Consider the following 24,027-nt stretch of genomic DNA (forward strand, 5'->3'; position numbering starts at 1 on the left):
TTAGGTTTGTCATGAAGCGTTCCATGCTAGATGTTGAGCTGCCTGATAACGCAATCGGCTCCTGTAAACGGATTCGTGTTTGCGACGACCAACTGTGCGGTGGTGCTGTTGCTGTCAGCGCAGCCTCGAAATCGAACAGATGCCGCCACAGTTTGGCCTGCAGATCGCACCGCTGTGCGAATGGAAAAGCCAACTCTTTCCCAGAGTCACTTACGCAGCTGGCGGCAAAAGTGGCGGCGGCCAGTACGCCTTTTCAAATGGTCGAGGTGAGGTATCCGCGCATACCGGAGCCCGTTGTGCTGCAGTTCGTGAAATGGTCATTTCCCCGATCGGAAGCCGACATCCGTCGGTACAGCGCCCTGTCATGTGCCGCATGTGAACAGATTGCCTACAAGCATGCCCCGCCAAGCGACTCGACACGAACTTCGTCGCCAGGCAGCAGCAACAGCGGCTTATACACGGATTCTCACCACGCCGGCAACGACGGAAAAGAAACGGGGACAGACGCCGAATCCGACGTGCAGGAATTGTCCTATTCGGTAGGCTGCACGTTGGCCGAATCTGGCGCCGTACAACACCCAATGCAGATCGGTAAGTATTTAAAAATCTGGACAGGTCATTTGAAAGGCCGGTGGGACAGCGTTGTCCAACTGTCCAGGCTTTGGCCGTTTCTCGCAACCGTGTTAATTCCCGCTGTGGTCTATTCATACACGCACATTATTCATTTGCACCCCTGGGCGAATCGCCCACAGCGAATTCCATCTGTTGCGCGCGTGCCGACTGTGCCCGGTCCGCTGTCGCCTGTTTAGACTGGTGTGGCGCGTTTTGATGGCCACAACCCCGTGGGCATACTTACCAGCAGTTCCACCTTGCGGCTAAGACTTCCGTATTCATAATTTATATACTTTGCGCGCGTACTTCGTTGCGGTTGTGGAGGAATAACAGTTGTAGCTCGGTTTCTGGCGACGCGTTCGACACTTGCTCCCCGATAGACAGGAATTTCCCTTAAATTCTCGCAGGTGCGTCGTTAACACGCGACGATGTTATTTCAGTACCTAGGAATTCACTCTATACAATAATGTTAATACATCGACAAAGTGTTTGAGCACTTGACAAATTTGAGTTTTGAAAACAACAGTACAGGATTTGGGCAATGTGAAAAGACCTTTCCAACTACCGTCTCATTATATTTTGCAAAAAAGTCCCCAACCCGTCGTTTGAAAGGGCATTTTCGTGATCGAATTTTTGCTAAATGGCCCCTCGAACATGGTGTACGCACAAAGAGGACGAGGGCAATTAATCGTCGCGGTGTCGCCTTTCTGTTTGCGAAGATTTCCTTTTTAGTAATAATGATCAATTAAAAGTTCGTGTTACTGGCGGCCTACTTCGCCTGAATGGAACGCAAAACGAGCGCGCTTCGGCGTTCATTGGCTTTCAAAGGATTGGTGTTAACATCCACTAAAATGTTCAGTAAGCTGCTTTAAAGGCGGTTGGGTGAGGCGTTTATTAAAACCTGGCGATTTTGCAATACTTGACGACCCCGATCAGTCATCGGGCCTGGGCCCCAAACGAGAGCTGTTTCGATTATATGGCGACACGCTTTTTGCCTTTCCGTGTCGAGTTGCACGATTGTTGTCGTTGTTTATCACTTCCCATAACGAGAGAGCAGTTAGCCATCGATACAGGCCCCGTTTCGTTCCGACCGAGCACACCAACCCCTTTACCCTGCTGTTCTGACGGGTAATCCGACCGTGGGCATCCTTCGCGCTTGTTTCGCTTTGCATCGACGGCCTGTCCCAGTTTTTAATTTCAGGAAAGATGGCGTGTTAAGTTTCTGAGTGTTGCCATTACACACGCGAAAGCGCCAACGACTGCGAACGAGTGGTCTGCTGCTCATCGCCGTTTCTCCATACAGTATAACGGCCGGCTCAGCTTGTATGTGTTGAGTTTTTGATGTGTGGCGTGCGACGCTTTTAAAGCCTAAATCCAGAAGAACATGTTAAACGTTTGGTGAGATGTCATGTGTGAACACACATAAGTGGTGTTGGGATGTAGGCAGTCTTTTTTACCTTAAGGGTCTTCATATGCGCTTTCACGCCATATATTTACCCAAATCCCGTCATCCCGTCGTTATCGAAACTAGTGCAATTTGTGAGCCGCGTATTAGAGGACCAATACAGCCACTATAGGCCTTAGTGCGTCATTCCAAACCCCGAATTACGGCGCGGCAGCGCAGTTTGGAGCAAACGGTCAAATATTAGCTTTGGTTTATGCCTTTACGGTATGTTGAAACTGACTCACGCGAAGGCCATTCGTCGTCCGTCATTTTGCCGAACGGGAATGCCCGCCTTTACGGCTGCCCTCGCCTCCCAAACAACGCGACAGTTGTGACTCAAAACAATCGGCTTTGTGGCCTCTTTGGGGCCCCGCTCCAGCGTTTAGCAATCAAAGGGCCACGGGGGCAAATACGCGCACTGAACCCTCCCCTGGCGGGCGTGTGACGAATGTAAACTGGCGGAGATAAACCCCCGACGAGCGCGCGCGCACAAAGCACCCATTACGGATGAGATCCTTTAAACGGGGGCCGTCGCACAGCCGTTTGCCCGTCAGTTGAAAGCGAACGAACTGATTGCGATGCTCGTTTACCAAGCGTGAAGGCGCTTTCAGCCCGTTTACACGGCCTTCTAGAAAATCGCCGCTTTACGACGTTGCGTGTTCATGGCTTTTCACACCTATAACCAGTTGACGCGACTTACGGTTTTATCGCTAGCAGTTTTCAGCATTTTTCCAACCCTCTTTTAAGTGCAAATGGTTCAGGAGGTGGAAAATTGGATGTCAAATGTGGACCTGCCAGGTGCTCGCAAAACGCACAAAAGCTTGGTACACAAAGGCCGATAGTTGAAGAGGCCACATTTGTACACGGTCCGAATGAGTTCCCCAAATTGCGGCGCCATTGTGATGCGCTCATGCCCGACTCCGGTCGTCGCAAATTCGGCGATTATTCGCCGAAAACACGCACCACGCAAGTTCATCATTCCTGACTTGGGACGTTCACAAGGAAAACCGCATCCGGGCCTTGAACTCGGTTTTCGATTTTCATTTACACGTGAATTTTTTTGTTTACAGGATTTCACCTGAGCGGCCAAGTCGAGGAGGCGGCGTCGAATTCTTCCTCGTGCCATACACTGTCAAAGTAAGCTTTCGCTGTCTACGTTAAAATGTCAAAACGGGCATAATCTTTCTTATTGCTTATCGTAGTTTGTTAAACTTCTATCAAGGTACTGGAGTAGTAAATCATAGACTGGGATCATTTTCATGCTTTTCGTACTTGATTACTGGGTCACATACCTTGTAGTTTACATAACTTATCATATAAACCTGTACAGGAGTACACTCTTATTTTCTCGTAATACACTCGGATAATGCTTAAAATCTAACCCTTGTTTTTCATAGTCTGATATTATCTTTGTGTGATACCTTTTTTATTGTTTTGATCAATAAATCTGAATTCAGGAAAACGTGATAGCAATTGTGGTGGAATATATGCGTTAAACTATAAGCGACTTACTCCCTGGTTGTATTTTTTTACGGACGAGTTTAACTATCCCTATCCAATTACCATTTTATGGCAAGCCAATGTATTTTATGGCATTATTTCCAGACATAATTGTCCTTCTTACGTTTAGCCTTCCACAAGCGAAAAAGCTGTGCTACAACGTAGCAGTGACCTTTGACCGATGCAAGGTGACGTCATCGACTTGCGACTGCGCAAATGGCGACGCCATCTTTTTTTGTCGTCACGTGGTCGCCCTGCTCCTGTTCCGAATTCGATATCCGGAAAAGGTGAGTTGGAAAGCTTTTTCTCTTTCCCGTTTACGTTGAACGGTAAACAAAACATTTATAGGTTTTGTGACACATGCTTTGCTGGGTGGTCGCATTAGGTCATAAAAATTCTAGGGTAACTAAAGTGCTTTTGTTAACAACGTGCAGCGAAATTTTGATAGTGATGATATTTTCTTTATTCTGTACATATAAGGAATTGCCTTCATTAATTTGCAACATGAAAACGGTTAGATTTACCATATTTAAACTATGAACGAATTCTGCCTTGTGTACGCTTCAAGACATGCCAACCATGTTCGTAATTCACAATACAGACGTGGTTTGGAAAATTTAAATTATGCAGAAAACCCATTAATTTGGTAGAATAATTGCACCTATTTGATAAACGTTTGATTAATTCTGCCTAAACGTATTTTATTGTACAACGATGGTTTTAAAAGAAAATAACTACAGATACATTGCGATTCACCCTATAATTTCTGCGTTTTTCAAATTTCTTTTCAAAATAAAATTTTGCTTTCTCGATTCCGGCGTTCCAAAATAGGCGCCGCGGTTCAGACATCGTTAAAATGCAACGAAAATGTTTATTTTCCGACCTGCTAAATAATTCAAAGCCTCGGACGAATCAATGCCGCATTCACACGCCTGTCAATACAAACGTTTGAGAAACGGCGAAAGGGTCCCTCCAAACGAAACGCCGTTTTGCCTAAATAACCCGCCCTAAACCCAAATCCAATGCCATGATCACAGGTTAAGCTGCGTTGTCCAATCTCGGACACCCTTCAACAGCTGAGCAGGGACCAACTGCAGAAACTGGCCCAGTACGTTCTGGCGCGGCATCCTTCCGTGTTGCCCACCGCTCAGGAGATAGCCGACGATTTTGAGGACAGCCAGTCAAGTCTGAACGTCTTCCACGGCGCGCCCGATCCTACGGCTGGCGCAGGTTTGTACCGGTTGCGTTGCTTGTCGCTCACACTACAGTGGTTTAACCAGAACCCATAGGCCTCCTGGTGGCAAGACAGCGATTAAATGTAAAACGCCACTTGAGATGGGTTTGGGGCAACTTTTTGATTTTAGTTTTGTCCGGCGTGGGTTTTGCTTACTAACACGACAAATAAAAATAGAAGCCTATAAAAACGAACAAACAGTGTTTAGGTTTTCGTTATTGATAAGCAACAGACCTTTACTTTTGAGGGTTTATTTTATATGGGGAAATGCCAATCACAAAATTATTGAGAAGTTCTGGTTTGATCTGTTTCGGTGACTTCTCTCCTTGGTAGATAACAGGTGAAAAAATTAGCGTCTACACGCCAGCGAAAAATCCTATCGCCCTTTCCAAGGTTAATGCTCATTGATGTGGGTTTGAATTGGCCAACTTCGCAAAAGTTTTGGCATTACCTATCTAAGTGATTAGGCCATCAAAACAACTAATTATATTAGCAAATCCTGTCCTGTTTAAAGTTCAGTTATTGGAAGTTTACGCTTGCCTGACCAACGAAACATGAAAATTGCAAAACGCATGACGATGGTACACATATGTGGGCATTTTGATATTTTAAATCCCATCTTATAGGAAAATATGTTTTCGGTCATTTACATTACAAGTAACAGAACAATAATTTCAACAATATCTTAAAATAAGCAAATTCTGAAAAGAAAGTAACCACATGTAGATCGATAAGCCAGAGTTACACGACTCCGACGCTGCGTTGGCAAGTGTTCATTGTTATCGCGATGAAATAGTTACCTCTTTTGGCTTTCAGGTTTTCAGGACGAAGACAGGTGGTGCTTGGACGACCAGCAGGTCACTGAATATGTGAGGCGCCTAATGCTGCAACCTAACAAGCTGTCCTGTCCGAACGAGCTGTACAGCATGCTTGGCAAGGTAAGCCAGCCTTTGTTTCCTTTTTTGCAAGGGCTTCGTTTAAGATTTACAGTTTCCGAACTGGAATTGTTAATTCGGATCTATCGCGCCCGTGGCAGTCACAATACCATAGAAGCCATTTGTTGCGAAATCTACGTTCTATTGACGAAATATGGTCACCCTATAAAAATATTGACAGCTCACCTACTTAGAAACACAGCATAAGTACCTGTATATAGTCCAAGGAGGAATTGTAAGGCTAGAATTATGGGGAATCTAGCAAACATTCTATACGATAACAAACGCTTTGCTCGCTGCTTTATCCGTTATCGGTGAGCCAAGGGCACTTAACTAGTCAGTCTTAATTTTGTGATACTGAACATGGCTCTGGGAATGTTAAACGTATTTTAAAAGAATAGGCAGTAGTGCAGTGGTGGATTTCACACTGAAATGTATTTTCTTTCTATTTTAATACTTCCAGCGGTAAATGTTATTTTATTTGCATTTGTCTATGAAAAATATACCCAAATAAACGAGCGATGTGCCCGTGTATGCAATCGCGCTATTCGTCTCAGCACAGTTAATTCGGTTTCCCCTGTCCCTATACAGCAAAAGCACTAGATAGCAACAGCAGTTAAGTGAGCTGCCTCGCTTTGTTTGGCCGGGTCCGACAAATGTAAAGCGCCCCGCATTCGATCACCCCTAATCAAAGCGTGGGATCGCATAGCGGGCGCTCCTCTAAAAGCAGCAGCGTGTTTGCTCTGCACGGGCGCCCGCCTTCTGCGCCTCTCTATCCACCGAGGCTTGTTTCCATTGCCTTGTTGCTTAAGGCAAGCCGACATTCTTGTCGATATGAATCACAGCGCGTTCAGAGAGGCGCAGCAAATCCCCGCGGCTCCGTTGGGGAGAAGTGGGTAAGTGGGGGTCTCGTGCGGTTGGTTGCGAAAAAAGTGGGGTAATTCGTTGTCGGTCTTATACGGCAGCAATGCCGCGGTGATTTAACGACCAACGATTGCTCTGGCGAGCCGAACAGTCCGTGACGCGCGTCAGAGACTTTCTTTTCACGCTTCTCACCTTGTTTGTGTGCGTGTGTGCTCGAAGGTACGCGAGATGATGAAAGTGCGTGATTGTAACGGCGCCAGGCTGCTCACCCTTATCACTACCGAAGTCCTTCGCCAGGGCGCCCAGCTGAGCTCGCAACAGCACTGCTCCGTCGTCGCCCGCATTTGGGATCACATAAGTGAGACTGCGTTTCGTGTTGTTTTACCGTTAAGCCGATTTTACGCCTGACTAGTTTTCATAAATAAGTAAAAGCAAAAGGAACTCTTTTGAACACATTTTTACAAAATAAATTTTTTTCAAAATAAATAAAATGTTTTGTGGAAAACGTAAAAAAAATTAAGTTTTGCTTAAACCTACATTTCGTATAGCACACAGATGTATGTAGTATATTGATATTTATTTCTCCAAATGTTCTTCTTTAGTGTTATAAACTATATTTTTATTTTATTTTATTTATTAATTTTTTAACCAGATCTGGAATATTATTAGATGTTATTTTTAGAATTTTAGCCCGTTTAATACCGTTCGATATCGTTAATTATAACTCGAAAAGATAAATGTATTAGATCAATTTATTAAGAAATTTATTTCATTTGTATTGTCAAACAACCTAAGGTCGACCATCTCCCGAGTAAAACTAACCGATGAATCATTAATGTGAATCTAACGCGTCGTTTAAGGTGAATAAACCCAAACGCTTAAGAATGTACGCCGAACTGGCAAAGGGGGGCCTTTTCAATAGATCTTAAACCGACTCTTATCGCTTTGAAAGGTCTGCTCTGGGTCTGCGTCGTTCTAAACCCGCGATCGAACGGCGAGCAGCGACAAACGGTGCTCCAACAGCTGCGCACGTGGAACTGCGACCCGCACTGCCCTCTGGAGGAAACTTTTTCGGACGCTCAGGCCGGCGCAAGGCGCGAGGGTGAGTCGTCTATTTGTTTTGGTCGTCGACAGTGATTCGGTTCGTATGCTTGTATGCTGAAGAATATCGCTTAATTCTATATAATTACTTACCCGACGGTGGTCTTCAATGATCACTGCGGGTAGTCCTGCCATTTCCCCCGAGGTAACACTTTTTTTTTCGGGCCAATAAATAGCAAACTTTCACTTACACTTGTATTACTTTACTATTAAGTATTAACACTACCACCATAACCAAAAAGTTAAAAATGTTAACCTACTGTCGATGCGCAGTTTAACTCTTGCCAAAGTGGCGACACATGCTTCTTAAATGGAAATTACATTTCCTTATACTGGTTCCGTACACCTACTGACACTTTAATAATTCCCGGCCTAATTTTTGGCTAATGGAAAGAATACTGCTACATTCACCCCTTACTTTACATTTTACTTTCGTTTAGTTAGTAAAAAAAATCGATCGAACTTGAATACTCGACGAATTTAAAGCATTTTGGGTTGCTGCTATTTTGGGTAGCGACTTTTATCAATTGTAATTTATATGCATGTGTAATGTTAGCCGAAAATTTTTTTTTTGTATTTTAACAAGTAAACATTTATTTAGGCAACAACCAAGTAAAGTCAAATACTGTCCGGCTTGCGCAATTTGTCAAATGGGAAATACTAAAAGGCTAATGTTGGCTTTTCGTCACCGTGTTAAAGCGTCGTTTCGTTTGTCAGCTGTCGAACGTTGACAACCGTATTGCTTAATTTCCTGGGCGAAAATAAACACCGCCGTTTCTCTATTTACAATATAACGAGACACAAAAGCCCACCCTAATCGTTTGTTATCCCTGCCATTCCGAAGCAAGACTCTGCTTTCACTGACATTCACGATTGTTTTGCTACTAAACTTTTCACGTGACTCGAATATTACATTCAAGCTACAAATAGAACGGGGCTCAATACGAACGTCCAATATGTGAAATATCGACTATTTACTTGCCTACTATTCTGGTACTTCAGTAGTCTAATTTGCCATTTAAATAAGTAGAAGGGTTCATTTTGGATTTAATGCAAAAGTATTGTTTACTTACATCAACCGCGTTGATAAGAAGTATTCATATTTGAGGTGTCCCTTCAGTGCATAAATGACTTATTTCCGTTATTAAACGAATCTAATGTATTCTTTGCAATTAAAAAACGAAAGCTAGTAAACGATACTGGAGTCACGTGGAAATAATTGTCCTCATTATTAAAGCACACAAGAACCACTGACAAAGGCAACAAAAAAAAACAACGTCCTTTTTCTGATAAAAGTCACAGTATACGAATCATATAACAATGGTTGCCAGGCCAGTTGCGCCCCGAAAAATCAGTAACCATTTAAACCGATTACTACATGCATAAATAAAACAACCATGATCACGCAACCCATTTAATCTGACGTTTTCTCTCAGCAAGACGAAGTGTCCTCTCGCGCGCTGTCGAAGCTGGCTCCCTTAACTGGGACGATCCGCACCTGCGCCTCATCCTGATCGGGCGCGAGTCTGGCGGCAAGTCGTCCTTCTCCAGGAGCGATTTCGGAGGAGTGGGAGCAGCAGAGCGCGAGAGGAGAAACGCCGGAGCATCAGGAGGACTGGCCAACTTCAGCCCCGACGGAAAACCGCTATGGCACGGTGAGGCGGCGAGTTGAACTTAGTTGTTGTCTTGTTTTGTTGATGTACTCTATACGTAGTTTAAACCCGCAATATGGATTTTCGTTTTATTAAGTGGTCTGTAAAAAAATTGCAATGGTCACACAAACTATTACGTATAAACTAATAAAACTCAAAGTTTGAAAACCTGAGTAAAACCAGGATCGGACATTTTGTTAAAGGAATATATATTTCGCCTATACTGGAATCGTGAGTTCATATAGGTAAAGTATAAAATCGCAAAGTAATAATAAAATTAGGAAAAAAACTCAAAAAATTTTAACAGCAGTATAGATTAAACAAAAGTTTAAAAACAGAACATCTGGATGTCGGAAGAAAAGTATGGCTTTCTGAAACGTGATCGAATGCAAATAATCTAATTTGTATAAAACTTCGTACAGTTCATGTTGTATCGGTGGTCCCTGCATTCATAACATGGTTAGGCTCTTAAAAAATTGAGAACCGGGTTTAACCGAAAGATGCGTTATGGACGACGACTGCAATACAGATTTTGAAAATACATTGAACATTGCCTCTCATTCATGTGATTTTTGCTTTATGTTAGTTTGTAACCAATAAAAACGCATTATAGCATTATATTACCATGTCGCGTTTTGAAGAGTCTATATGTCTATGCGCAACGTAAGAAGTTCAAATCGCCCGCTGCTTAAGTTAATACTTAAAAACGATCATATTTGGAATGCTTCCAGGCGTTACGTTTAATTTGGGTTTATGAAAATGGTATTGGAACAGTTCACGATATTTTGTAAGACGTTTACGCTTAATACTCGAACATCTTATTCCCATACAACAGTATATTATAATTGCAAGAATTTTGTGCTTCAACGTCGCTTTTAATGCAGAGCACACCTCCATGGCTTGTGCGCGGGTCGAGGCGCTGCGTTCCCATGGTTACGCGAAGGAAGCGATCCGATTGGCTCGTTCGATAGCACGCACGATTCGCGAGAAGGCTGTGGGAAGTTTCAAGCTCTATCGGGAAGCACATCAACAGCAAGGTATGGGATTGTTAAGGCTAAAGGTGTAGTTTCCGAGTTTAGTAGTGATAGTGAGCTATGTTTTGTGATATTGTTAATAGATCAGACAATGAAAAAATTATAAATCATTTGTGCTTGATATTGTATGTTCACTGTGGTCAACAAAATACTCAATCCTAAATTAAGGGCATTATAATAAAAAAAAAACTTGCGAAATATAAAGTCATTTTTTTATTAGATAAAACCAACTGTTTTTATTAAGTTTTCTCGACTATTATGTCGGCCATGACGTTTGTTCGTCATTAATTATTTACCCAACAGGTGGTATCTGCAGCCAAATGGTAGACTTAGTGCTTTCTGTTATAGAGGATAAACGATTTTTATCTATCAGGACGTTGTTTGTTAAGCTAAAGTTAGTTTTATTATCTCTAAGAGTTTGAAACCTATGTAAAAAAACGTGATTTTATGGCTATTATTTGTTTACGTTGCAATCAACCGCTTTTAAACAGTTAGTGAACCGTTATTTTTTGTGCAGTCGCAGACCCTGTTCCTCCAAAACGCAACACAGGCTTTGGTCTGGTGGGGGATCCCCTAAACCCGATCCACATCCTCTACGATGCCCTGACGTCATCGGAGGCCAATTCATACGCGAGTGCTAGAAAGATACCAGGTATAAAACTTTATTAATTGTATAGGTTTTGGAGCATAATGGTTGGAGGTTGGAGTAAGACGTAATACAGAAGTATAGGTATCATTTTGAACGTTTCGAATAACTTTTCAACACCTGAAAATGAATAAAGAGTTATTCGAAACGTTCAAAATGATACCTACATCTGTATGGGCTTTGCAATCTTATAGATCATTTTAAGTTTTTAGTTTTATAAATTTTGCGATTGGTTTATAACGCGTGTGTATTTATTTCGGTGGTGTTACCCACTGATTAAAAATACATTTTATTTTTAAAGTGTAAAAGTGTGCAGCTACACTCATATTTCGCAGAAATATTTTTAGTTTAGGGTCAAAAAAAAAAAAATTTTAATAAATTTTGGTAAATTTAAAAGACTTGTTATAGTAACGTACTCGTAACTTGGACAGGTTCGCTCAAACGAGACGCCTTCGAAGTTTGTCTGTTGGCGATCGGGGAGCAGCGCTGTATGCCAACCAACGCAAGAGCACAGGTAACGAAACAACAGCACTGCATAAGCAGGATTGCGATCAAAATAAGAAATAGGTGCGCCTTCATACAAAATATTATATTGCCATTGTTCCGTAAACTTACGAGATGTCATTCGCAAAGGAGATAGCATCTGATAACGTTTGACAGTTGTTGGGAATGTTTGCCGGCGCAGGCACGTTTCCTTGTGATTCAAGCGTCAGCCCGACAAAGGAAAACGCAAATATAAATTAAAGGCGTTGCCAAAAATAACCGCACCTTTGACAAGCACTATGGCGGCATTTGTTTTTAGTTGGTCTTCCAATTGGCTATAATAACTTAAAATACGGATCGCGGTGGCATACATTTCTCTTTGATACCTTCCTCCAACACACATAAACACACCTCTTGACGACACAGGAGAAAGTCCTTCAATGCGAAAAGCTGCTCATCGATCAGCTGAAAAAGCTAAGGTTGGACAAAGACCAGGTGGCGGTGCTTCGTGAGGTGGCTGCCCTGCTTATCGACGGTGAGTCGTGGGAATTTTTAAACTCATTTTTTTAGAAAAAATAAATGCAAAAGGCCTATAAGGCGTGTAAATGTTTATTTCACGAACAGACATCTCTAGAGCTCCGATTGTCGTTAACAATAGTTCCGGGATTGAACCTTATCTTTGGCAACGCCGTGGCCGAACCACACATGTATAATTCCATAGGTGTGTCTGCCTATACTACTATATGGAATGGACGTTATGAATTTACTTGCAAACCATAACGACGCACGTTGTCGTTAAATCAACACTGTTAATCCACTTCAACGAAGTTTTAGTTACGGGCAGGATTTATCAGGCAACAGTGCTACCACTTGTTCGCACTTTATTTTCCTCTGGCCTTCCCAGCTCGGTTGGTTTAGCGATTGTCTTGATATGGCTGGGGACATAAGTTTTAACCCCGCTAACCTTGCTTTACATGGAAATTCAGAATAGCCTGGCTTTCTTCGATTTTCTAGGCCACCAAAGCACTGTTTGCCCTGGTGGTTTCGTATATATTCTGTCACGCAGTGTGCGGCCACCTTTGTAACGAGATTAAGCGCTGACACGCTGCGTGACAAATTAGTTTCAGCTGGGCCCCAGGGACCCGTGGGCGCTGGGAAAAAGTGGTCCGCCAATCGTATAATATGTGGTTAGGTAAATCCGTCCATTGCCTCCTAAAATTGCCACCCTCGCCAATGGGTGTTCAGCGCGATGTTGAGATGGAAAATGAATCGAGTTGGTGCGTAAGTGGCAATGTAAAACTTATTTACGTGCACTGTTTGGGGATTCTTGCCGCATTGACTTGTACATGCGCGATAAATCCATCCAGCCTTTGATCCTGGCATTTGGTACTTGGGCCCACCTTTTGACATATTTCGTTACTCCTGATGGCTCTAGGTCGGTGCTTCTCAACCTGTTGTTAAGGCAGTCATTTAAAGATATGGGGGTTGATTTACAACAATAATTTGAGATGTTACATTTGGCCGTCGAAAAGCGAAATATTTTATCTTTATTGTGTTGCTTATTTATTAATTAATAGCGAGTTGTAATTGGGGATATTAAAAACGGATTAATTGACATTTACACAGTTCAGTGATATCAATAAAGTTCCCACGGATAACGACCTAAAAGGTTAAGAGTCATTGCTCTAATCTAGTTGTATCGCTGCAACGCTAAGTTATAATTCACGGCAAATTATTGTGCGTCAATCGACAGGCAGCAAACAACAACCTAATCACCTATATATCGATCAACAAACAGTGTACAATAACCTATATTAACCTATATTTGACCGTGTCGTTCAGGTGGACCGGCCAGCGGCCTTGGCAAGCGAGTCCACCGCGAGTCTGTTCCAATGCATTCGTTCGCTACCTACCTCTTCAAGGCGCTGCTCCCTCATGACCGCGACCTGGCGTTCAGGTGAGTTGACTGTCTTCTGTTTGTTCCCATAGGCCAGAAAAATGGCTGTCCGATATCTGATACGTGGCTGGAAGCTGAATTCCCGGTAGAACAATTGCTGCACGCGCTACAATAGGACGGGTGCGGTAACTCGCGGTCGATTTTTTCCACTGCCGATTTGTGGCCTCTGCCCTTTTCCGCCCAGGTAGCGATTCCCCATGGTGGCTGCCGTACTTCCCCTTCGCTTTCCAGTAATCATCAACAAGCTTGTAATCATGACACTGAACGCGCGATCCGAAAAAGGCTAATAGCGATTTTGCTTCGTAAACAAGCTCGGCTCGGGAAAATCGCTTCAAGAGGGTTTAGGTCGAGGGTTCATGGGTTTTGGTTTATTGCAGCATGTGAACTCTACATTGTAGAGTGGGCATTTTTCATAGGGGAAAGTTTGCTCTAAATATGAGTTAAACAAAGTATTACACATGTTTTTAAACTGTATGACAGTTTCTTTTTCAACGGTGGCCTTTGCGCGCCACCCCACCCCCGCTGATTAGCCTTTTAGTACATTATGTGGACTATTTTATATGTGCGCCAAAATTCGTTTAATTTTTTAACCACTTGCATTTAGGTGAATAGAGGGGGAAATCCTAAAAAATGCTTTTCTTGGGAAGGGAGTACGAGTTAGGTCTGTTGGTCAAGGTTGGCAAAAAACGAGGTTTTCTTTTTATCAACTATGCACATCCATAAAAACACAAAAATGAGCCAAGCACGGAACTGTACTGCGATAAACAGTGTTGTATAGTAGTCATTTTGAAAGTCATTCGAAAATTAACTTCCAAGTCAAGTCATAATTAAAGCAAGTGGTTGTCAAAAAAATAAACTATTAAAACTGGTAAACTAGTCCATTATGAGCAATAACTAGTTTAAAGAATAACATAAACGCAACATATAGCAAGCAAGTTGTTTTATGTGGAAAAATTAAGATAAATAACCCAATTTTGTAAATAATTGCTTAATGAAAACATTTATTTTAACCTACGTCTTTTGTCCAAATGACTCAAGTCAAGTTAAATCATTTGCTCAAATGACTTAAGTCATGTCAGGTCATATTGCCAAAAAGACTTAGGTCAACTCAAGTCATTTGAAAACAGTGACTTAATTGCACTTAAGTCAATTCACTTACTTAAGTCATTACAACACTGGCGACAACTTAGCAACGTCAATTTCACGCAGGGTCGGGCTTCAAGCCATGCGGATGCCCATCCTGGAAGACCCGTCAGCCTCCGCCGACAACGGAGGCAGCGCTGCGCGAAGGAGCACTGGAAGAGGAGGAGGTGGAGGTGGCGCACATCCGGAAAGGAGCGGGGAGCCAGAAGTCCGTCCTCCTGCTGGTGGAATCGCGCAGGACGAGCCTGGAGTCGCTAACCAGTACGCTCAGCCATTCTTCCCCGAGATGTCGTCGTTTATCTACCGCACCTCGTGGTCGGTGATGCGTGACCTCGAGTACCGTCAGTACACTCTGGCCTCGGAACTGCTGCAAACTGCCAAAGGTAGGTCTTTGAAATCTTTTTGAAGAAAGACGATTACTTAGTTAGCTGCACTTAAGGTACTGATTACAACTGACACGACTTGAATAAATTTTAATGCAGTATATTGCAGTCAATCATCAGTCTGATCTACAGGATTTTTTAAATTTCGGTTCCCGAGATAAAAACCTTTAATTTAAATTATGGGGGATGTCAGGTTAGATGTTAAAAATGCTTAATGAAAAAAATTGAAAGTGTAATAAATTTCTTAAATTTCATAAATTAGTGTTACATTATTTAGCTTGATTTATTTGGGAACAACATTACTCCGGGACGAAAAGCAAGTCCTAAACTTCTTGGTTTGTTTTGTTTTATAGCACTGGTACAAGTTACTATATGCTTTGCTCAAAACTTAAAAAAATCGAATTTGCATAATTTTTACCTTACCAATATATATTGCATTTGTTTTCTGTGCACTCATTCCTATCAATCAAATCATTGTTAAAGCAAACTAATTATTTGAAAGCGGTTACAAATTTCCTTATTACCATCTGGTCGATTTGCTTTTCACTAATTTTCAACTCTAATTAAATTCCCTACAAACAAGACAGATGTTTTGCTGTGTAGTTGTATATAGCAGGCGCCTGGCGGGTTTATCAGCAACCCGTTTTTCAATCGCTTCTGTAACAAAACAGTGTAATGCAGACGAATCGAAACCGTGTCTGTCATATTGGCGGACAATTTAGGAATTAAAAGTGAGAAATTAAATAGAACTCCCAAACATAGCAAATATTAAGCACGATGTATTTTAATCAAGTTCGCAAATGCATACTCCGTACTAGGTAACACTTAACGTCGTCTTTGTTCAAAGTAAATAGTTAATAAGCTCCAAAAAAGTCCCATTTTTTTGCGTTCTAAATAAATTTATTACAGCTCAGCAAGTTCAACTGTGTATTATGTTTTACGTGATTTGCGCACATTCGCAGTTTGTAAGCAATTTAATAGTGCTATACAGTTGTTATGTACAACGTACACTCAAATCATTTTAACTCCGCTGCTTGTTTTGATCTAAAACAAACGCGATTTGCCCTTCACAGGCGAAGTGATGACCTTGCGCGTGGTGGTTGAGAGCGTGCAACGTCACATACGTAACGGAAGTCACGTGTTCCAGCTTTCCCACGACGCGTTCAAGTGCGCCACCTTGCAGCAGGGCGCCGCCACCGCCGACTCAACACTGCTCAACGTGGCAATGGAGCTCGCCATGCAGGTGCGTTGATGTTATCTTGCGATTCATAAAGTTAAGTGGGCTGTCCTTTAGCCCAACCTGTCGCTTCTTGATAGGTGCTATTTTTTATTTCTAGTCCGTCTTTTCATTTTGTTGCGTAAGTGTAATAAAACATTACAACGAAAAAAGAGCGTTGATGTTTGTTTAAAAAAAAATAGATTTGCACAATGCGTTAACACAATACGCGAATGCAAACTGACCTTTTATAGGCGATTGTTACTTTGGTGAAACTGTGGCTCTCGACGACTTATTGCCAGCTTTTTTTCCAATCCGTTTGGTCATTTTTGTTGTAGAAACACTTCATTCCAAATCTTGCAAAACAGACTATTAAAGCTGATTCGTTAAATACAACTTTTGGATTTTTTTTAGTTCGTTTTACCTTATCCTTTTTACCCCTTCTATTGATTTACCTATAATACTCTGTCACCTCAAACAAACTTTGTCTAGAACTGAACATTTCGGAACCTGCTTTGTTTATTGTCATAATTCTGGTCGCGTTGCTATTTACCGAAAAATTTCTACAAAAATAGCAACGTCTTTAACCTATCTAATTATTCTTTATGTATTTTTTTGTTATGCCGTGTTACTTCAACTATATGTTACGGAACATAGAATTTTCTATTAAAGTCTTGTATAGTGGAAGATATCCATTTTACTGCACTTCTTACAGTATGCGTGATTGGCAGAACGTTGCAGGATAAACCTATCACGTCGTATCTTGTTTCTCAAAACACATTTCTTTACCCAAGGTGTTGAAGATGACTTTGCGCAGCGGAATGAACGGACGTCGTCGTACTGAGATGGTAGGCTGGCTGGTGACGTGCGCCACCGAGATCGGCCTTTGCGCCCTGCTCTCCATTATTAAGGTGCGTAGAAAAAAAATGCGTCACCGCTAACTTGTATAATTTATATGTGATTCACTTGTATTATCGTAAACTTTTTACTAGTTTTGTAAATACTTTTATGGGAATCAAACCAGTTGTTATTGTTTTTAATGGTTTTAATAAAAGGACACTCATTATTTATATTTTCCGTGCGTAGCTATATAACCATTTATTTGAAACTTTGTATTTTGTTCTGAAACCAAACCACGATATTTTACGACACACAGCATGTCATCAGACTCGCGGCTATTTTTCATTTTCGTTAGTTTAACTTAATAAAACATTTAAAATTTAGAGAAGTAAAGGTCATTTTAGCAATGTTGGTTACACAACTTCTTTAAAGAATTCATTCAACTAGATAAAGCGAATACATGATTACTGTCAGAAAAAAAACATATTAAAAAAATGTTTTAATAAAAGTTACCGGCCCCTATTTGCGCCAAGTAATGTAAGCATTTGCCTGACAAGAATATTACACGCGAAACGGGTGTAAGTGATCGCATACCCGACCAAATAACTAAAGCTCCAAAGCATGACACAGTAACAATACACGCGTTACGCTGTTCTCAGGCGTGGTACACCCTCTTCTCACCCATGGAAGCTTGCACGATGGTAGCTGGTTGCGTCATATCACCAAACACCGCGGTTCGACTCAGTCTTAGCCCCGCCCAACGCGACGAGGTGGTGCAGTGCGTCTGCCAAATGGCCGTCCAATGCGCCGTCAAAGGTTTGTCCAGTAATTTTTTTGTTTGAAACAACGCCTTTGTATGAGTGTTTGTAGTATGAGGTTTTTTCCATATTTTTATAAAAGCACGTTTAGTGTTTTATTCAACTTTGGACACGAAACACCTATTTTAGAAATGTTTTATATTAAAAAACGTTGATTCGGTTATCGGCCCAAACAACCTTATATTTTAAGCCGAAGCGCAAAAACTGTTAATAAAATAATAATAATAATATTGAAACATATGTACACACATATATGTGTGCTTACAACTGAGATCTAGCCCTTCTGAAGCTGCTTTATGACCAACGATAACGGCTTACGTATTATTAGTACACCGAAAAGCCATTGCAGACTCACGGTCGGTCGACAGATTCGGTGAATAATAATATTATTATTTTAATTGTTTATATTGGGATTTAAGCCTGCTAGATGGTATTTTGTCCTTACCGTAAGATCCAATACACGTCTATAATTTTTATAATCTTTTTTGTATTTTCGTTGTGTTTGCAGTTTTTAAGCAGAACTGATGATGCATTTTGCGTAACTATGGTATTGTGGAAGTGGTTTCATATCGTTTTTATACCCTTTGTAGTTCCATATGGATCGCAATAAAAACTGATTTTACTTTATAAGCGGAATTCAAGTTGAAAATTTCATACAGGCATTGCTAATATAACTTGTTTCCATAGATCCGCAATCCTGCGCCCTCTGCTCGCTCACGCTGTGCGAGTCGATATCCAGCGCTTTCGACGCCGTGTATCACGTGATCATTGAATCAGCCAATAAGCGACGAGTGGACTCCACGCAGCTCTTCACCATTGCCAGGTGCGTGGGCACAGAAAAGCACATTGTCAAAACGAATTTCACTAAAACTATAAGAGATGATATTCGTCTTTAAATAATTTATTTTGGCAATGGATAAGATTATCGCATTGATTAGGTCAGGGTGGTCCAAACCCAGGCCCGCGGGCTACATGTGGCCCGCGACATTATTGTTCGTGGCCCGCGGAGCACTGATGAATTATTGTAATGCTGTTGGTTTATCAAACAAGTATAAGTTACGAACGAATAGTTAGCATGTTCGAATAGTTCGCTTATAATTACGTTTTGAGAGTTACATTAATATTTTAACCAGGTTTCCACCTTTTAAAATTTTGCTTTACGAACTTATATGTTATATTTGCGGTTTTACTGCAGAGCGCAAATGTTTCCGTCTTTTTAATATGAACTTAACATAAAAAGTACGACTCTATTTAAATTACTATTTTTGCCACTTTAAACCAAACAACGATCCAACATAATTGAAGTTCTGGAAAGATTTTACACAGGTTTAACTATTCCTAGTGTCCTAACTTTTTCCAAGATACAATTTCAGCCAAATTAGTTTAGTTAAAACATTATTTGCGCGAATTTAACAATAGCGTACTAGTATGCAACCTCTCTGATTTAAATTTTAACAAGACAAACAACTCACGGTCCGTTTAGTCCGCGAACGTTTTGCATGTGATCAACCTTAACAGTTATGGGGCCAATGGCTCTTACAACTCTTTTGCCTAAAACATGTCGTGTATTACCAAGAAAAATTTTCGTGCTTCGCGCGCACCATTTTTCCAAGTTAATTACAATTTCATTTGCATATTTAAACACAACTTGTAACGGTATGGCTTTTGGATTTACATTTTAACGAAAATTTGTGACGTCAGTTTTGAAGATTTTATGCAACTACCAAACGAAAATCGTTGATATGTGGCCCGTGAAGAATCATAACAAAATATTGTGGCCCGCGATGCTGTCGACCTTGGACAACCCTGGATTAGGCCATAAAATATACTAAATATGACTGATTAAATTGGCACAATAAACAAAGTAGTGTATGACCTGTTTAAACCCGTTTTACACTTAAAGAAAAAAAAAACACTTTTATGAATGTGGGCCACGTAAATAATATTAAATGAAACCCCAAAAATTACCCTATAATAATTAAATTAGTTTCTGGCGTTTTATCTAATATTTAAACTACTTAATATATTGCAGTATACTAAAATCACTATTATTTTATAAACTCGTTTGCATAAGTAAATGATAAATTTACACTTTATACCTGAACAGTTGCTTTTTGTAATTACTGTATGTCTGTAGTGTATGGACAATTATTTAAACCACCGAAACTATTTAGGAGAGTATAAATTATAAAATAATATAGTTCTACACACACCCAAAATATAGTAAAACAAGCATTTAAACGCTTATTTTAATGATTTTATGTTCATTTGCAGATACCTAGACCAACGCGGTTACCACGCCCGGGCGTTTGCCGTTGCTCACGGCGCCACCAAGCGGTTACGCGTGCCGTTCAACCACGAGGCTCACCCGGCCGGCAACGACCTCTTGTGGACAACACAACTCGCGCAGTCGCTGGGTAGGTCTGGTAATTTGGTTAACGGCAAACGTGGCATTCTCAAAGCGGGGGGCTTTCTGTAACGATGCAGCAAAATGAGCCCGTTGTATTAAAAAGTTAATGAAAATGATTACCGCATATATTAAATTTTATCGTTTTAGACTATAATTAGTGCGGAAACAAAGAGAAAAGCCTAGATTTCAATTTAATAATTCTGTACGCTCTTATAGTAAAATACACAGTACTTAACGTTATCACACGTCGATTCATCTTTGCATATATGTTACATGATCTGTGGTATTCATATCAATAGCAAACTACAAATACGCACGCTAGGCCAACAGTATCTAACGACCTCTAAATGCTTTTTGCCTTTTGTGACGTAGGAATGAAGGAACTCGAGGACCTGATTAACGTCATCGTGTCAAAGGTCACTTGCGCGTCAGTCTTGTCTGACGTGCTGCGTTCTTGTACCTCAACGATATCCGGACGCCTGCCCAACGTAACAGGTAAGGAGATTTGTTAAAACTTTGTAAATATCCTCATTGGCATTGTTTTTAACAAGATAAGTCGTTTTGTATAATAGCGTAACCTGTTTTATCGCTTTGTATTTTTCAACGTTGTTTCGCGCATTTTATCTCTATTTTTCTTTCTTTTTTGCGTCATTTTACTTTGCGCCTTGTTGGCCATGTGTGTGGCTTTCTGAATAGTTAACGGTTAGGCGAAACGTTGGAAAAACAAATATATACCAGAATAACTTATTTTTACTATAGCGTAACTTACGTAAATATTGTTAGGCGTTTGTGTTTGCTTTTAAGCGTTTGAACATTGTTTTAACTTTATTGGTCCTACGACACTTTATACGTTAATACGATATGTTAATATAAACAACACTATATTTAAAATAAAAACATACTCTGTTAATAGTTAGGTTTACGGTATGTCGGTACGTATAAGTTTTAATACGAATTGTATTAAATAAACAGGTAGCTATGGCAATCGCGGTTTAAGGGCAGACCGAGCCCCGCTGCGCCCCCTTCTGGAAGCCTCTGTTTCCGCGTACATCAGCACAATTCACAACAAGCTGAGTCACATCAGCCCACGACATTATGCAGAGTTCATAGAGTTCCTTAACAAGGTGAGATCCGGTTTCAAAATATTTTCTCTTCACTGTCGAAAGTACAGAAAATGATTTGCCCTGTCGAAATACAAACAAATGAGATGTCTACGTGCAAAAAGCATTTGTAATTATGGTATCTCATTTAAACTTTTATTCATTAAAATGTGTGAGAATGATTCCAGTTATTCCATAACGTGATAACGTCTATTTTAACAATTAGGCCAAAGAAACGGTAAAATGATTTGCCCTGTCGAAATACAAACAAATGAGATGTCTACGTGCAAAAAGCATTTGTAATTATGGTATCTCATTTAAACTTTTATTCATTAAAATGTGTGAGAATGATTCTAGTTATTCCATAACGCGATAACGTCTATTTTAACAATTAGGCCAAAGAAACGGTAAGCGTGAACAACAAAAATTAAAATGAGCCGGTATTACACGTCAGTTTTTAATAGGCTTAGTAAGCCGCTGGTCGCCAAGCCGAAGTCTATAGATATCTTAAGGCCTCCACCAAGTTATCGGGCGGTGCGCCTGCGAATAACCTTTTTTGCAGGCATAATATTGAATCCAAAGACCCACTTTCGGTCCAGAACGCACCAGTAGGTAGGCTAAACCTCCTCTGTTAGGAATACGTGACCAGTGTCTTGTCAAACTATCGTTTCCAACACAATGAATTACGTGGTAACGATGGTTGTTTGTGTCAATATTTTTGGCGATCACAGGAGAAAGTTTTAATTCCATTGTAATTTATTTACGATTTCACTTGTCAAACAGTTTGCTGCATGTGGGTCGTGATTAACGTTATCCGGTATCGTGTTACGAAAACAACTTGCGCGACGAATTGAGTTTTAATCTCAAGCGCCATTCGTGCGTCATTTATATAATTTCAAAATCAAATTACATTCTGAAATCGCATTCCAAGAATTGCTTTGTTGTTATCAACAGCACTTGTACTACGGCTAGCCGATTCAGAACAAGAGCTTTAAATGTTTAAAAATTAACTTTTTCCGATTGTTTTGGAGTCGCCTGTAAACAATGTAATGTTCACCTCGTTCTGCTTATAAATTAGCAAGTAAATTAAATTAATACCACGTACATAAGGTTCTACGCAAAAAGATCCGTTTTAAAATTTCTTTAAAATTTATACTGTCAAACTATGAATGAACTAAAATATAAATATATTAATCAAGTTGCTTTTTCCTCACAGTCCAAAAATATATTCTGAATCATTTAAAACATTTTTTACGCCCTGTTATATCCCCACGCTATACATAATTGCCCTGTCGAAATATTTCGAAAAATATTTTTTTCTTTATTTCGAAAACCCGGAGCTGACACGCGTAACCACCGTTTCTTTCTTACAGGCGAAAGAAACCTTCTTTCTGGCTCCTGACGGCCACGCACAGTTCAGCAGGTTGCTTACCGACCTGAAGACCACCTACAAGGGCAAGAAGAAGCTGCTCGTGCTAGTCGGAAATCGATTTCGCGAGTTCGCTTAGACCGACGATTTCGTTGCACTCAACACTTCGAAGGTCTGCTTGCACGAAAAATACGTCGCCTTTTTTGTTAGGGACCGAATTGGTTTTCTGCCGCCCTTTTATTGCTGTGAAGTTCTAAAAGAGGACGGCATTATATTGTTGCATTCCCGCATTCCTTTCTTTCTCTGTGTGTATTGTTCGGCACGTTGCAGACGCACCAATGTACGTTCTTTGTCAATGTGCTTTCGTTTTTTATACAGTACATTTCGACCTGCTAAGTTTCCAACCGACCCATTTACGTTGCCTGTTTTTTTTTCTTAATTCATGTGTTGTACGTGTCAACCCGGGGCGATTCCAGTACAATATATTCTAACGTTGCCTCAATTCGCCTTTAAGCATGCCTGGCTACTGCGGTTCTAACTTCTGCTCTACAAAGCTGAGTCTCTTCACGTTTGCTACTACCATTATGCAGAGGTCGTCTTTTATGCAAAGCCTGTACGCTGCTAACAGCAAACCGCGAAGCGCTTTTCTCTGCCGATGCCTGTACGTTGTTTTTGCTTTCTTCAAATAGCGACTTTCTTCAAGAATCGATTGTTTCTTCATACCCTGTGTTGTATATCCATACCGTTATTACTTGCGTAATACATAACCTTCATTTTTTTAGTTTTTCTTCATATTACTTATGTTTATTAGCAACGTGCGTGTTATTTACCGTGTGATAGGCCCTTTTTTCCATTCCGTGTTCTTTGACATGACAAGTTTTTTGTTTGACCTACTTTGCAGTGGTTTCAACAATTTGGCCGAGTTTTCGCGATCAATTTCAACGGAAGTAACTTATATTTAAAACATGATAAAACTTGTGTTATCGCATCGAACCATGATATTATTTAATCTATAGTGTTTAGTTTGTTCACTGTGCTTTCACAATTCAAGTAAAACAGTAAGCATATATCCAATTCTGCTGTATACGTAAACGATTTGTTTTCAGCACACCTGCGTAGATTATGCTAATATGTTTTAACTATCACCAATTGTTTCGGTTTGGGATTGCTGTTTCGAAGACAAATTTCGCCTTCACTAAACCCTTTTTCATCTTCATATTTTCGTTGCAATTTCTTGTGGTTCTTACTTACACCGATTTTGATATATACTCGACTGTAGGTCAAAT

The 24,027-nt window shown here is 40.7% G+C and overlaps 1 protein-coding gene across 1 annotated transcript; it reads left to right on the top strand.

Annotated features, from left to right (window-relative positions):
* LOC146164541 (zinc finger SWIM domain-containing protein 5-like) lies at positions 1 to 24,008 on the top strand. Its single transcript, XM_083381185.1, has 22 exons — positions 1 to 591; positions 3,127 to 3,193; positions 3,687 to 3,843; positions 4,594 to 4,786; positions 5,607 to 5,728; positions 6,809 to 6,947; positions 7,542 to 7,691; positions 9,127 to 9,345; positions 10,227 to 10,379; positions 10,894 to 11,028; positions 11,454 to 11,536; positions 11,932 to 12,040; positions 13,348 to 13,462; positions 14,672 to 14,988; positions 16,062 to 16,231; positions 16,999 to 17,115; positions 17,704 to 17,860; positions 18,550 to 18,685; positions 20,137 to 20,279; positions 20,645 to 20,767; positions 21,245 to 21,396; positions 22,746 to 24,008. Exons 1-22 carry the CDS (start codon positions 12 to 14, stop codon positions 22,878 to 22,880), a joined length of 3,672 nt encoding a protein of 1,223 aa, XP_083237311.1. The 5' UTR covers positions 1 to 11; the 3' UTR covers positions 22,881 to 24,008.
* Positions 24,009 to 24,027: the final 19 nt, after the last annotated feature.

This window comes from Ascidiella aspersa, chromosome 2, assembly GCF_963924565.1.
Source record: "Ascidiella aspersa chromosome 2, kaAscAspe10.2, whole genome shotgun sequence".
Taxonomy (NCBI): Eukaryota; Metazoa; Chordata; class Ascidiacea; order Phlebobranchia; family Ascidiidae; genus Ascidiella; species Ascidiella aspersa.

What these genes read in the sequence shown, in the direction of transcription:
- LOC146164541 (XM_083381185.1), top strand. Translation starts at nt 12, where the DNA reads ATGAAGCGTTCCATGCTAGATGTTGAGCTGCCTGATAACGCAATCGGC. An exon ending in CAATGGAGCTCGCCATGCAG is followed by an intron (nt 16,232 to 16,998) that starts GTGCGTTGATGT and finishes TCTTTACCCAAG; the next exon opens with GTGTTGAAGATGACTTTGCG. An exon ending in TCATAGAGTTCCTTAACAAG is followed by an intron (nt 21,397 to 22,745) that starts GTGAGATCCGGT and finishes TCTTTCTTACAG; the next exon opens with GCGAAAGAAACCTTCTTTCT.